The sequence below is a fragment of the Myxocyprinus asiaticus genome, chromosome 2 (genome assembly GCF_019703515.2).
Source record: "Myxocyprinus asiaticus isolate MX2 ecotype Aquarium Trade chromosome 2, UBuf_Myxa_2, whole genome shotgun sequence".
NCBI classification, from domain to species: Eukaryota; Metazoa; Chordata; class Actinopteri; order Cypriniformes; family Catostomidae; genus Myxocyprinus; species Myxocyprinus asiaticus.
The window spans coordinates 51,576,997-51,593,186 of record NC_059345.1 but is presented as its reverse complement, the minus strand read 5'-3'; the positions used below and the strand labels follow the sequence as shown (position 1 = coordinate 51,593,186).

At 38.2% G+C, this 16,190-nt stretch overlaps 1 protein-coding gene across 9 annotated transcripts in view; it reads left to right on the top strand.

Moving 5' to 3' along the window:
• Positions 1 to 16,190, top strand: part of LOC127414473 (inositol hexakisphosphate and diphosphoinositol-pentakisphosphate kinase 2-like) — a 53,781-nt gene that overhangs the window by 25,486 nt on the left and 12,105 nt on the right. For 5 of the 9 annotated variants that reach the window (XM_051652584.1, XM_051652543.1, XM_051652576.1 and 2 more), the window contains exons 16-26: positions 1,592 to 1,713; positions 1,817 to 1,999; positions 2,126 to 2,267; positions 3,208 to 3,431; positions 4,512 to 4,639; positions 4,742 to 4,856; positions 5,587 to 5,694; positions 5,853 to 5,966; positions 6,558 to 6,698; positions 8,459 to 8,552; positions 9,529 to 9,654. In XM_051652584.1, coding sequence (XP_051508544.1) covers positions 1,592 to 1,713; positions 1,817 to 1,999; positions 2,126 to 2,267; positions 3,208 to 3,431; positions 4,512 to 4,639; positions 4,742 to 4,856; positions 5,587 to 5,694; positions 5,853 to 5,966; positions 6,558 to 6,698; positions 8,459 to 8,552; positions 9,529 to 9,654 — 1,497 coding nt within the window. Of the gene's footprint in view, positions 1 to 1,591; positions 1,714 to 1,816; positions 2,000 to 2,125; positions 2,268 to 3,207; positions 3,432 to 4,511; positions 4,640 to 4,741; positions 4,857 to 5,586; positions 5,695 to 5,852; positions 5,967 to 6,557; positions 6,699 to 8,458; positions 8,553 to 9,528; positions 9,655 to 15,575; positions 15,639 to 16,190 lie in introns of all 9 variants that reach the window. The other 4 variants (XM_051652569.1, XM_051652525.1, XM_051652560.1 and 1 more) reach the window with 1 other exon arrangement.

Sequence of the window (16,190 nt, the reverse complement as noted above, 5' to 3'; positions counted from 1 at the left end):
TGACTGATCTCACATATAAATAGTATACGTTTGAGTGAGGTAATAACCCGTTTTAAAGTGCGTTCAACTCCCCAACATGCTGGATTATTGGATTAGATCAATCCATATCTAATGTCTTCTTCTATAAACAGATGTTTCTCTAGATGTCTTCTAGTCTTCTGTTAATATCTTGCAGTATTGTTTTGTTCTCATCATATTTTTGTCAACAGTATGCTTAAATAAAAACATTTAATTATCGTCATGATGCATCTTTTTCGTCCAAAAATCCTTTGTTTTTACCCTGACATTTTCATCAGTGATTGCTGATGAGATTAACACTGACAATGCGTCATCATGTATTAATCCAAAAGTAAAAAACCTTTTAGAAAAATTTTGCTAATTTGAGCAAATTTCAAAGGTAAATAAAATGAGTACATTTTACTTAACATTTTGAAGCTGGTGTACCCAGCATGCACCAGGCTTGAATAATTAATGAGCTTGAATGTTTTCAGTTTGCAAGTTTATTCACACCGTTTTTATTTTATTTATTTATTTTTTATTTTTTTATTTTTTTTACCCAATTTGGAATGCCCAATTCCCAGTGCGCTCTAAGTCCTCATGGTCACGTAGTGATTCGCCTCAGTCCGGGTGGCGGAGGATGAATCCCAGTTGCCTCCGCGTCTGAGACCGTCAACCGTGCATCTTATCACGTGGCTTGTTGAGCGCGTTGCCACGGAGACATAGCGCGTGTGGAGGCTTCACGCCATCCACCGCGGCATTCACACTCAACTCACCACGCGCCCCACCGAGAACGAACCACATTATAGCGACCACGAGGAGGTTACCCCATGTGACTCTACCCTCCCTAGCAACCGGGCCAATTCGGTTGCTTAGAAGACCTGGCTGGAGTCACTCAGCATGCCCTGGGATTCGAACTAGCGAACTCCAGGGGTGGTAGCCAGCGTATTTTACCACTGAGCTACCCAGGCCCCCCCACACTGTTTTTATTCTTGATTTTTATTTTTATTTTTTTTATTTTTATTTTTTTTTTAATTTTGTAACTTCTTGTTTTGTGAAGTCTGAAGTTAATTTTCTACTCGGAATGACCCATTCATGATCAAAAAAATGTATCTGTTGATTGTTACCTTCATTGTGTTTTGTCTGCGTGTGCAGCTCTGTATCTTGGCTCTAATGCCAGTAATGCAAGGTGATGTTGTCTAATAAAATACATAGCATCCATTAAACTTTCCTAGGCTGACATATGTCATGTGGTACATTATTATAAATATGTGAAAAAAGAAAGTTCAAAATGTGAAATGTTCTAATAAAATGTACATTTAGTAGATTTGTTAATTTTATACCATTAAAATGTACTTAAATGGTGCAAAAACTAAAAATTAAGTTAATCTTACTTGTCATTTTTCTTCGGTGCAGAACAGCACAATTCAGCAATGTTCAGCCTGATGATGGAAATGAACTATAATAGGGATGTTTATACTAGTCGAGAATGATTCGCTAGAGGAGAGACTAATGCATAGATAAAATCTTTGTGTATATATTTCTGGGTGAAAATATGCATGTGTATGAATGTTATGTTCTTGTCTACTTATAGGGGATTACGCTGGCTTTCCAGGCTGCGGCCTTCTCAGACTACACAGCACTTACCGGCATGACCTCAAGATCTACGCCTCTGATGAGGGCAGGGTGCAAATGACTGCTGCTGCCTTTGCTAAGGTCCTTAGCCAAAATAGTTCTACAAATATGGGGCAACAAGTGATCAAATATGCAGAGTTTTCATAGGCTGTTACTTAGCTGGTGTTTGTTGTCTGCTTGGCAGGGTCTCTTGGCACTGGAAGGGGAACTGACACCCATCCTGGTCCAGATGGTGAAGAGTGCAAATATGAATGGCCTGCTGGATAATGACATTGAATCCCTCAGTGGCTGCCAGCAAAGGGTTAAGGCCAGACTGCATGAGATCATGCAGAAAGATGAAGCCTTCACAGAGGAAGACTTTGACAGGGTAAATCAGAGAATCAGGCGACTTTTGAACTTAAGGGTGAATTTCAGCCCTGCGGTGACATTTTGGATCTTTATGTAAAACACACAACTGTGTCCACTTTTTCACCCATCTCTTGTGTTTCTCCAGCTGGCTCCAACATGCAGCAGTTCACTGGTGAACTCTATGAAGGTCGTGGAGAATCCAGTGAGCACGTGTGATAATGTTTACACCCTCATCCAGAGCCTCACTTCACAGATCCGCAAAAGACTTGAAGACCCCAAATCAGCAGGTGATTGTTCTCTGCTCACATGTATGGAAACACTTTAACAACCATGACTTAACAAATTTAACCTACCACATCATGTGTCCCACATAATAGAAACTCACAGAAAGAATATATTTAAGACCCCATGAAATGGCTTGATGAGTGCAGTTTTCTTTTCTGTGATTACGTATTTCCTATTGAAACGGCCATGAACCATGATTTAGTCACAGCTTATATTAGGGTTAGGGACATTCTCATTCTAGATATCATTTGATTGAATAAATATGTTTATAAACACATGTTTATACATATACAGTACTGTACAAAAGTTTTAGGCACTTGTGAAAAATGTTGCATAGTGAGGATGTCTTCAAAAATAATGACATAAATAGTTTTCATTTATCACTTAACATCATACAAAGTCCAGTAAATATAAAAAATGCTAAATTAATATTCGGTGTGACCACCTTTGCCTTTAAAACAGCACAAATACTCCTAGATACACCTGGACACAGTTTTTCTTGGTTGTTGGCAGATAGGATGTTCCAAGCTTCTTGGAGAATTCACCACAGTTCTTCTATATATCTATTATTTTATCTTGATATGCTTCTGTCTCTTTATGTAATCTCAGACTGACACGATGTTCAGTGGGGGGCTTTGTGGGTGCCATGACATCTGTTGCAGGGCTCCCTGTTCTTCTATTCTAATCTTTTCTATTTGCAAATGCAATGTTTGGGAGTCTAACATTTATATTTCATATTGACACACTAAAGCTGAAAATATAAATAACCATCTTAAGACAAATGATTTTGTGAAACATCTTATGTGCCTGAGACTTTTGCACAGTACTGTAGATGTTTTTAAAACCTAGTAGACAGGGACTTCTTTGAAAAAAGCTTCCTGAATAATGAATCCAAAGCCAAGTGCAATAAGTCAAGGTCAATTTGATCTTTTGCTCTCTCAGACTTACAGCTGTACCACAGCGAGACACTGGAGATGATGTTGCAGCGCTGGTCTAAATTGGAAAGGGACTTCCGCATGAAGAGTGGTCGGTATGACATCAGCAAGATTCCTGACATTTACGACTGTGTCAAGTATGACGTGCAGCACAACAGCTCTCTTGGCTTGGAGGACACGGTGGAACTCTTCAAGCTGTCTCGAGCACTAGCCGACATTGTTATACCACAGGTGTGTGAGGGACATTTTTAGAAACAAGGACCTTTAGCTTGTCCTCCAGGTTAAAGGGATAGTACACTCAAAAATGAAAACTCTCATCATTTACTCACCTTCATGCCACCCCAGGTGTTTATAACTTACTTTCTTCCGCAGAACACAAACCAAGATTTTTAGAATAATATTTCAGCTCTGTAGGCCCATACAATGCAAGTGAATGGTGAGCAAAACTTTGAAGCTCCAAAAAGCACATAAAGGCAGCATAAAAGTAATCCATATGACTCTAGTGGTTTAATACATGTCTTCTGAAGTGATCCAATTGGTTTTGGGTGAGAACAGACCAAAATGTAACTTTTTCACGGTACATCTTGCCAATGCAGTCTCAAGGCCATGATCATGATTTCAAGCTCCATTACATTTCCTAGAGCTTGATGCATGCGCAGAGCACTAGATGGCGCTAGGTAGTGTAATGTGCCTTTTGGAGTTTCAAAGTTTTGATCACCATTTACTTGCATTGTATGGACCTACAGAGCTGAAATATTCTTCTAAAAATCTTTGTGTTCAGCAGAAGAAAGAAAGTCATACACATCTGGGATGGCATGAGGGTGAGTAAACGATGAGAGAATTTTCATTTTTGGGTGAACTATCCCTTTAAATATCTTGACTATTTGTTTTGTAGCTTATACTAATGGCAGCAGCCATTGTATTAAAAGCATTCTTGACACATTTCAGTTAACAGGAGCATTTCACTACTGTTATTCTGTTGTGCCTGTGACTGTTCAGCTAAGCCTTCACCATAGCAGGATTTGTAATTTCGCCTTCTGCAAACCGGGTTGAGTCAGTACTGCCAATACTATGTAGAAAACTGGTATTGTCACACTTGTATTCATTTGGTATTGAAATACCAGTACTTTTGACAACCCTATATGGGAATACTTAATGCTTGGAAAAATTAAATTATGTTTGATTGTGAAATTAGATAAGTTGTTTTTGTCTTCACATTTTAAAAAGCATAATGGTTTTACCACGTATGCCACACAAAACCAGGATCTGAAATTGTTCCGCTGTTCAGGTTTATGCTGATTATATTTTCAGGAGTACGGCATAAATAAGGTGGAGAAGCTGGACATTGCATATGCCTACTGTCTGCCTTTAGTGAAGAAGATTCAGCTGGACTTACAGAGAACACATGAGGACGAGTCTGTAAACAAGCTGCATCCACTGTGAGATTCTCTCACTCTTCTGTCCCTCTTTTGTCCTTTTTTAATGTTCTCTCTCCTACTGATTGTAAGAGCTCATACATTTTTCTTCTTATTGTGTCCCAGATATTCACGTGGAGTCCTGTCACCAGGCAGGCATGTCCGAACCCGCCTATATTTCACGAGTGAGAGTCATGTCCACTCCCTTCTTAGCATCTTCCGTTATGGTGGCCTGTTGGATGTAAGTATTACAGCATGTGAAGGCTGGTTTCACACATCTCCAACAAACACTTCTTAAAGGAATAGTTCCCCCAATAATGAAAATTCTCTCATTTACTCACCCTTATGCCATCCCAGGTGTGTTTGACTTTCTTTCTTCTGCTGAACACAAACAAAGATTTTTAGAAGAGTATCTCAGCTCTGTAGGTCCATACAATGCAAGTGAATGGATGCCAACATTTTAAAGGTCCAAAAATCACAAAGGCAGTATAAAAGTAATCCATACGACTCCAGAAGTTAAATCCATGCGATATGATGGGTTTGGGTGAGAAACAGATCAGTAAGTCTTTCTTTCTTTTTTTTTTTAATTTCTTTTTATTTATTTATTTATTTTTTTACTATAAATTCTCCTCCCTGCCCAGTAGGTGGCAATATGCATGTAGCATTCGAATTGCTAAAAAACAAAAGAAGAAGAATGTGAAAGTGAAAGTGGGGATTGATCGTAAAAAAGGACATAATTATTGATCTGTTTCTCACCCACACCTATCATATCACTTCTGAAGATATGGATTTAACCACTGGAGTCTTTATGGATTACTTTTATGCTGCTTTTATGTGCTTTTTGGAACTTCAAAATGTTGGTACCAATTTACTTGAATTGTGAGGACAAATACATATAGCTCACTAGGTTTTAAGACCAAGCCATAGATTTAAATCTTTTGATTCTGATGTGTCTCCTGATTTTGTTGCAGGAGGAGAAAGACCAACAGTGGAAGAGAGCCATGGATTATCTGGGTGCAGTGTCTGAGCTCAACTACATGACCCAGATAGTCATTATGCTCTATGAAGATAACAATAAGGTACATCCTGTTCTCATTCTCTGCCCAGCTCCTCTAAGACAAAGTGTAAACCTGAGTGAACTGTCATAACAGAGCAAGTACATGTTTTAGGGGGATTTGTGTAAGCTCAGTAGAGTCCTTGGGCAAATTGTGACAGTTGTGACATTGTGTTAACTCAGAACCCATCCTCTGAAGAACGCTTCCATGTGGAACTGCATTTCAGCCCTGGTGTTAAAGTATCTGAGGAGGAGAGTGCTCCAATGGGCTTTGGCTTCCGACCAGCCTCTGCTGAAGTATACAAAGTTTCCTTTGTTTAATTGTCTCATCACTTATTGGATTAGATTATTACTCAACTCATAATATCTAGGTTTTTTGCTTAAGTTTGTTTGTGTCTCAGGGGGCCTGGGTAGCTCAGTGGTCAAATACGCTGGCTACCACCCCTGGACTTCGCTAGCTCGCTAGTTTGAATCCCAGGGCGTGCTGAGTGACTCCAGCCAGGTCTCCTAAGCAACCAAATTGGCCCGGTTGCTAGGGAGGGTAGAGTCACATGGGGTAACCTCCTCGTGGTCTCTATAATGTGGTTCGTTCTCGGTGGGGCGCATGGTGAGTTGAGCGTGGTTGCCGCAGTGGATGGCGTGAAGCCTCCACACACGCTATGTGTCCATGGCAACGCGCTCAACAAGCCACGTGATAAGATGCGTGGGTTGACGGTCTCAGATGCGGAGGCAACTGGGATTCGTCCTCTGCCACCTGGACTGAGGCGAATCACTATGCGACCCCGAGGACTTAAAAGCACATTGGAAATTGGCCATTCCAAATTGGGAAAAAAACTTTTTTTGTTTGTGTCTCTGTGGCATTTTGGTTGGTGTGTGTGTTTGGCATAGAATGATCAGAAGCAAACAGACCCTGGTAGTTTGGAGAACCTCGCACGAGATGAACCTGATCGGGCCTTGCCCCTGTCTGAGACCATTAGCACCCAGAGGAAATCCCCTCTGATCCGGAATCACAAGACTGGCTCCATGGAGGTATCACAGAGTGTCACATATAGTTTGCTTTGCATGTAGTACAATGCTTTACGTATAGTTCATTCTGTCTTCATTTACTGACCCTCATATCGTTCCAAACCCATGTGACCTTCTTTTATTCGTAGAACACAAAATGTAAATTTTTGAAGAATACCCTGGCCACTCTTTTCCATGCAATGAAAAATGTGGTGAATGAGAATAAAAGTATCGTGAAAGTCGTCCTTACCACTTGTGTGCTGTATTCCAAGTCTTCCGAAGCCATAAGATAGCTTTGTGTGAGAAATAGATTTAAATTTAAGTCGTTATTTGCTGATAATCTTCCCCACTAGTGGGCTATTAACTGCTGCATCTGGATCATGAAGTCAGTTAGTGATCATGCCGACTGTTTTTGTGAACTGAATGAAGATCTGACTCAATAGAACAAGTTGTTTAAATTGCTACTCTGCACTGGTAAATACTAGTAGTAATAAATTGAACAATGTCCAAGGAGACATTGGGCAGATGTCAAGATTTTCTGTGTATAATTACTTAAATTTGGTCCTGTTCATCACTAGGACTGGGTAAAATTTTACCCAGATTTTCCAATGCATCACGATCTTTGTTTGAACGATGTAGAGACTGATTCTCATATCACAAGATCGATCTTTTACTCTATGCGCAACTTTCTACAATGCAAGTAAATCACTCACATAAGCGACCTAATTTCGTGCTATGTGACTATAAATGTCTATGATTAGCCACTGGCTGGTAAATGTTCAGATTTCACTCACCAGTGATTGAGTATTATAGTGACAAAAAAGTTCAGCGCAAAGATCTTTTCATTGTGTGTTAAGATTAAAAGTTTGGTTTGACTTGTTCATGTGTCCAAAGACGAGATCCACGGATCCATATGTCATTATAAAATGTCTCTTTTAATATCCTTTCTGTTCTTTACAGTCAGTTGTTGATTAAAAACAATAAAAAAGAAACATTTAATTCTTATCACACATAGCACAGAAGTGCAAAAAAAAACAGTGTGCATCCTCTCTCGTTAATATGCGCTCACTGGCTGATGCAGGTATACTTAAAGAGACAGTACAGATTTAGCACATGTTCTACATATCAATATAAATACTTGTAAAAAGATACAAATTATGCATGTAAACCATAAATATGTAACAAAAAATATATATGCAGTGTAATATATGCCATTTCAAGACATTTATTGATGGATACACTGAAGTTTTCCAGCTAAAATGTGACCAATATGATGAAAAGCAAATAAAAATATAGTTTGTCAAATTAATATTTTTGAATTGTACATAGGGATACATAAAAGGTTAGAAGGTCCCTTTATAATTTCAGCATTAGCTGAAAAATAATTTCTTTCATATGTAAGCAAAATGGACATTGTAACAGAACATATGCCCAAATGAATCGGTATTGAATCAAATCGGAATCGAATCGATTTGAGAGCTTGTGAATCGAACCAAATCTGAAAATCTGTATCAATACCACTTTAACAATACTTTTATGGTGCCTTTTGTCATTTTGGAGCTTGTCAGCCCCAGTCCTGATTAACTTTCATTATATTGAAGAATTTTCTTTAAAAATGCACCTTTTGTGTTCCATGGAAGAAAGAAAGTCATACAGATTTAGAACAACTTGAGGGTGAATAAATAATTACAGAATGTTTTTATTTGTATTAACAATTCCTTTAATACTCATTTATTACTTTGATACGTTCTGTGATTCAACAGTGCTCATGTTTGATTGCACAGGTCCTGTCAGAAAGCTCATCCTCTAAAGGGGGCAGCTACCGCCTCTTCCCCTCCTGCTCACGCCAGTCTCCAGAGATGAAGCAGAGTGGATTAGGTTGGTATCATTTGTCTGTCCCTCGTTCAGCCTCAACAACTCCTGTTTATTTTTTCTCTCTGACAGTAAATCACCCTGTCAGTTAAAGACAACTCTATATTGGATGTTATTTTGGGTGTAAAAACCATTAGCCTACTGCTTGCATTGACATTACCAAGAAAATAAGTGGATACATATTTCAGATCCAGACAAAGATGGAGTTTATTTTGTGGGGGTGAGAAGCAGTTCATTGTTTTTAGACATCTTGGAGAGTTGAGCTGAATTGTGTGCTTCTGCTCTGTGTAAGACTGACAGAGTTGTGATCTCTGATAATGAGTTAGTTTGGTAATTTGTGCAGTTTTTTTTTTTTTTTAAAGGACAGTTCCAACTTCGAAGTCATAGTATAATGACTATAAATGTACATATGTGTCTGTGCATTCTATTTTAATGCAGAAAATTGCTGCATTGCATGGAAATCACAAACAACCTACAATTAGGATAATTAATTATATTACTTGGCAGAATAATAAATTGATCATTGGAATTTTGATCATATTACTGTTGCTGCTGTTTATAAAAGCAGTAAGCCATTTGAGTGGTCTTAGTAGCTTGATTTGATAATAAACTTAACAAAATAATCCTGCATGTAGTCAGAAATGTTTTATACCTAAACATCTGCTGATTTTATCATTTATGTAATCGTTTGGATAGTCTGAAATGTGAACACCAATATTCATTAATAACCTACTCATCCTATCCTGCATTGTTCATTATAGCTCATAATAGATAAAAGGTATATATTTTCATAAACATTTTCCCTGACAAGAACATTGCTTTTGTCTTTTGTTAATTGTCATTGATGTCCGCCAAACCATATAGTCATATATTATGACTTAATAATCTTCTCACCCCAGCCCTGCAGTAACTGCTTTGTTTTGATTATTAAGTGCATGTGGTTGGCGTGCAAACTAATTCCATGATCTAACCCCCTCTGCAGGCTCACAGTGCGCTGGTCTCTTCAGCACCACCGTTCTAGGGGGCTCCTCTAGTGCCCCCAACCTTCAGGACTACGCACGCACACATCGCAAAAAATTCTCCTCTGGCAGTTTGACCTATAAAGACGGTATGTGCTCAGTCCAGCTTCTTCTGTCATCTGAGAGCTAATGAAAGAAAGAGGTATAATCAATAGGAGAAGGGCACTTCATTTAAATTTAAAGTTTAGTTAAAGAATAGGAAAAGAACTATTGTTGTATCAGATCCTTTATTGACATGTAGTGGTTTCAGGTGGTATTGTTAAAGGGATAGTTCACCCCAAAATTAAAATTCAGTCATTGTTTACTCACCCCTGTGTTGTTATAACCATATATGACTTTCTTTCTTTTTTGTAACATAAAGAGAGAATTTGTGAAAATTGTTGTTTAGTGATGTCTAAAAACAGGTCCTCCACAGAGATAGCGACAACAAAACACAACACAGCTGCACACAAAACAGAGAACAGAACTTACTAAACATGTCTGAGTGTTTGTAGTCAAGGAATTGATGCATTTCTATGCACAGCCTTATTTTTTTTGAGCGGAGATCAAACAGAAACATAGAGGAGGCTACAGGCAGACACAGTCACACTGTGTCTTAACCTGACGGCAAACAACATGTTATAAAGTGTATGTTTCCTATGATAATCAGAGTTTTTGTCCTAACCAGCCGTGATGAGCTATGGTACATTCTATCGATTGCTTGTTTTCTATTTTCAGCATCGCGCGAGTAACTCTGTCTGCTGTGAACTGGCACCAGTCCACAAACCTTCAAAAAAATAAGGCTGTGCATAGAAATGCATCAATTCTTCAATTACAAACTCTTCAGACATGTTTAGTATGTTCTGTTCTCTGTTTTGTGTGCAGCTGTGTTGTTCTTTTGTCACTATCACTGTGGAGGACCTGTTTATAGATAAACAAAACGAGTTTTCTCTTGAACGCCCTAATGTAACGAGGGTGCTGCGTTAACTGTTGCTAGCGTGCAGACTCATGAACGCGCACAGGAGATCAACGGTCAGTGAACATTTTCACTAAACAGTACATTAGATTTCAGTTTGTTTCTCACCAAACCTTATCGTATGCTTTTATAAAAATCATGATCTCATGGAATAATTTATTAGACTCCTGAATTATACTTTTGCGTTCTTTTGAAGCTTGAAGAGGTGGCCACCATAAACTGCCATTGTATGACATCACTGAGCACAATTTGTTTTTCACAATTTCTCCCTTTGTGTTAAGAAAAAGACAGAAAGTCATATAGGGTTATAACAACACAGGGGTGAGTAAACAATGACTGAATTTTCATTTTTGGGTGAACTAATCCTTTAAAGATGCTGTATCGCACATATCATTTACCATTTCACATCTGGTTCATTTTCATGGTCTTACATGTTGTGTCCAAAAGATCATGGGAGTCTATTGTGTCATTCATTGTCAGCAATGAATACAGTCTTTGTTTCTTGTCATTTTCCATATTCTTGACAACATTAGATTGTGAGCACAAGTTCTGTAAATCAGATCTGCCTTCTAGCAGAAACAGAGATAATTTAAATATCTCTCCATTAGCAAAATCAAGTTCAAGCTGCATTGTGTAATTTCTGCGCTGCTAGCATCACCGTCTTTCATTGTTCAGGCAAAAAGATAGTCCCATCTCAAATAAACAGAGTATTGTTTTGATAGCTCCACAGGGCCACTTGTTTACACTTTTCTGGGAAATTAGCTTACAAATGGCTTACTAATATTTGTCTTTGCATATTAAGCTGAGATATGAATATTTCAATATTGAAAAAATTACACACTTTACCTTTAAACCTTGACCTGGTGTTGGTCTTATATAATAGGTTAAAGTTCACTTTCAGATATATTGCATTTGTTACTCTAAAAGCATCACAGTAATGAAGGATTGCACTAGATTTAATAATTTACATTATTCGCATTGGATTTCAGTCTAATTTGAAATCTTACCCAACACTGCATCCATGAATTGTCCCTCCGGTCATAAGAGCTCTAATATATCCAGATTCCTTCCAGAATGTTCAGTTTGTGTGTTTGCGGTACAACTCTTTGCCCACAAGATGTCAGTGTGACATTGAGTTTCAGTTACAATTTTCTTTTTTGTGTCTTGTTTTGTTTACCGCTCTTTTACTGTAGAACAGCTTTGTTCTCTTATTAGTTTCTGTCATATACATGAGCCTGTTCATGCCTCATTTAACTTTATTAGCTTCAGCTTGAGCCTCTGTATTTGTGATATGTGTAGATGTGACAGGCGGGTCATTGAACACAGTCCTCTGTCTTTGTCTTCAATTGTTTGTTGTTGTGTTCTGTGAAGGCATGTCTGTTGCACGGAAATATCTCAGGCCTGCTTGTGTTTTTGACAGAAAGCGAGTGGTCATTCTGACTGTCTCAAGCTTTTCACACTTCTGTCCACCATTTTGTTTGTTCTGAGAAACATCATCAAATAAATTGCACCTGTGTTTATAATAGAGAAGTTCCCATTATCTCACATGCTGAAGATATTACTTCAGTCAGCCAAAGTTTCAACATTCTGTATTAGGGGGATAGTTCACTCAAAAATTAAAATTCTGTGATCATTTACTTACCCTCATGTTGTTCCAAACCTATATGTCTTTCTGTCTTTTGTGGAACCCAAAAAGAGATGGCAGGAAGAATGTAACACCCTGTCTACACCGGGTGTGTCCGTTAACGCGTCGCACTGCAGTGGTTTGAGGCTGTCTTCGCCGAACTGAACATTCTAAATGACATGCAGAAAGTACGGACCAATTAGCTGTGAGCTCGTGTAAACTTCAGCAAGGGTTAAACAGGGAAAATAACCTTTATTTTCAATGGAAATACACTGGTATAAACATTTTATTATTATAGAATTATTATTGTGATGTTATTGTTGCTAAAGCTGCGTATGCATGTGGTTTGACACAAAATACAAAAAAAAACAAAGAGGGTCAATTGTTTGGATTCATTTTAAAGAAAAATTTTCAGATTTTTCAGTGATATAGATCAGGGCTATTCAACTTAATAGGCAAGTGGGCCAGATAGAAAAAATCTCTGGGGCATGTGGGCCCAGCCAGAAAATTTTGTTAACGAAAAGCTATATTAGATATTGTCTTGGTCCATAACTGAGAGGAAATCAGATTAATAATAAAAATTGTACGGGGGCTGGGTAGCTCAGCGAGTATTGACGCTGACTACCACCTCTGGAGTCGCGAGTTCGAATCCAGGGTGTGCGCAGTGACTCCAGCCAGGTCTCCTAAACAACTAAATTGGCCCGGTTGCTAGGGAGGCAGAGTCACATGGGGTAACCTCCTCGTGGATTAGTGGTTCTCGCTCTCAATGGGGCACATGTTAAGTTGTGGGTGGATTGCGGAGGGTAGCATGAGCCTCCATATGCTGGTAGTCTCCGCAGCGTCATGCACAACGAGCCACGTGATAAGATGCGTGGATTGACGGTCTCAGAAGCGGAGGCAACTGAGACTTGTCCTCTACCACCCGGATTGAGGTGAGTAACCACGCCACCATGAGGACCTACTAAGTAGTAGTGGGAATTGGGCATTCCAAATTGGGAGAAAAGGATATATATAATATATATAATATATATATATACAAAAGAATTGTATTGAACAATAACAGTAAAGTTTGTTAAAGATGCAATGATTTAAACTTGAATTTTCAAATTGAATATTTTCTTGACCAAATTAATGAATGGAACTTTTCTGCTTCTCCGAACTCGCTTGTCAGTCATCCATAATTTTAGTTCTTTAATCTTTCCATTTAGCGCAAGTTTCCATAGGAAAACAATTGAAAAACAGCGCGATCAGACACAAACCGTGTTCGGAGTGAACAGCCGATAAAACAACTCACGCGGGCCACTGAAAATCTCAAATGGACCAGATTTGGCCCATGGGTTGCCAGTTGAATAGGCCTGATAAAGATTATGATCAATTATGAGACTCTCAGCCTAAGAGACTGCTAAAAAAATCACAAAAAACTTGAGCCAAAAATCAACTTTTTCTGATTTGACATTATATATCTTAGGGTGTAAATTAGGTAGCTCAGAAAAACTGCTTTGATTTTGTTCCCAATCATGTCACTGGTAACAGTAAAATTTTGTGTTGATACGACAAAGCAATCAAAAGTTATAGCATTACAATAATAATTTTATCCTAGTGTCCAAAAGCCTCTCCAAATAAATAGAACATAATAATTGTACATAAGAACTATTTACACATACAAATACAACAACGACTAAAGCTATTCTCTCTCTCCAAAGTATGTAGGCATGAGTAACGAGATCTCATTCAGTTCCATTCTGTGTCATTTGAGTCATCATTGAGTCTGTGTCATGTACTTGATGCCATCTCTTGGTGGCCATATGTAATTAGAGTGAACGATCCTCTCTGCCCATACTTGGATGACTTCCACTTCTGGTTGCAGCGATCTAGCATTCCATGATGTTGGACAACATACTGCATCATTTCTGATGAAGTCATCTGATCCAGGAAAGCTAACGTGTTTTTAGCCAGAATCAGATATCACATTATGTGTTGTATGCACGTTGTGCTTAGTGTGGATTATCTAATTATCTATGCATCAATTATGTTGTGTGTGGACTCGTTTTAACAGGAATCCCCTCCTCTAAGTAATGGTATGTGTTTAAGTAATTTTATGTTTTGTTTATTTTTGAGAAATTATAAACGAAACCACGACTTATAAGTAACACCCGTTTACATGTAACATGTATGTCAGAAACATGTACTTAACTATTACTTGCTATATTTTTGTCTGTGAGTAAAACAAATAGGCTGGTTGTATTCTATTCTTTGAGTGTTTTCCAACAGCATATGACACATGGCTTTTTGATCAGTTTGATGTTTTTACCGATTACAATAATATGTGCAGTGCAAAATTACAAATACATTATCAAAACACTTCTGATTTGTCTGCAAATTTCAAAGCACTTGTTCAGTTTTGGTCATAATGCCTACTTGCATTGTAAAGTACAGCTTCTAAGCTTTAAAACAATACCTATTTTGTGTTGGTCAAGACTGTAATAATATTTTGATAATCATTTTTTTCTTGGCCAATCCGAGCTTAAAGGGTTAAATAAGTAGACCAGAGACTAGAAACATCACGAGCAGACTTTAATGTAGCAGTCAGAAGTTATTTAAATATGTAACAAACAAAATGAATGGCAAAAAGATTCAAACATATGATATTTTGTCATTTTATTTCAGATGGACAGGGTGATAAAGTGGCTGGAGTTAAAGCTCTGCAGCTCGTCAGCAATAGAACGGGGCATTCGTTTACTGTCAGTGCTATGCGATGCAACACGCTGCAACAGACAGCTTTATTGATTATAATGGGATCTTTTTGCTTTTGACACAACATGCCGCACGCCTCCGGTGTAGAGAGGGTCAGCCTCAGTCACCATTCACTTGAACTGTACAGAAAAAAGATGCAACTAATATCCTTTTGTGATCCACGTTAGATTGTAATGTAGGAACAACATGAGAGTGGGTAAATGATGACAGAATATTCGTTTTTGGGTGAACTGTTCCTTTAACCTAATTCTCTGTGGGGACTCAATTTTACTCCTCTTGTTGAAATTTTACTAAGCTGAATTGTTGTTTTACTTTTTATATTTTTTTATTATTGTTCCAATATACTTTATTTTTTTGCAGTAAGCAAACCCCAGTGGGCCCATCTATGAAATTAACATATCTTAAATAATAACATATTTCGGAATATTCTGACTCTTAACCAAAAGTCAAAATCACATTGAGGCATATCACAAAACGCTGCTGTTTTCCAGCTTCCTGTCCCAATGTCTCTAAATCGGTATTGTGCTTCAGACACAGTAGCAACATAGAAATCCAACCCCACACTCTTCACCCTATTGTCCCTAACAGACTCACACCTTCAGCACTGTAACACCATCCCCATTCTGTCCAGGTGTACGGTAAAATATGGTAACTAGTGACCTTTTTTATTTCCTCAGAATTGTTGTCTATGCCGGCAGTAAAGCGATTTTCTGTGTCGTTTGCAAAGCATCCGACTAATGGTACGTCTGCTTCTCTTCAAGTATATTTCCACTTTCTCCCCCTCTTTTGTTTTGCATGTCAGTGGAAGAGTCTTTTCATTTTTGTATTTTGTTTTTGTTTGTTTCATTTCATGTGATTACTGCCATGTTTCCTTCAATACCTCCAGTTTCATAATTTTTTTATTTCATTTGATCAGTCTCCTTTTCCAACCCCACCCCCACACACACTTCTATCGCTGTCTGGAACTTCCTGCGTATATCTCTCACTTTCACTTAATGACACAATGTTTGCAAGTTTACAAATGATAATTTCTGTGGATGAGTGTAAGAACGTTTTTGTGTTTGGTGTGACTGTATGCACAAGTCTGTGTGTAGGTGGGTGTATTACAGTAAAGATCACAAGTATGAACCACTATTGGACAACATACACCAGTGATTCAACCCTTCCCCTGTTAGCAGTTCTCATTTTGACAATATTTAACTGAAACAGACTATAGCAGACAGTGATTGTTAACAGGGAAATGGTTTTCATGTCTCTCCTTTACCCAATCACTCTTCACTCTCATGTGGCTG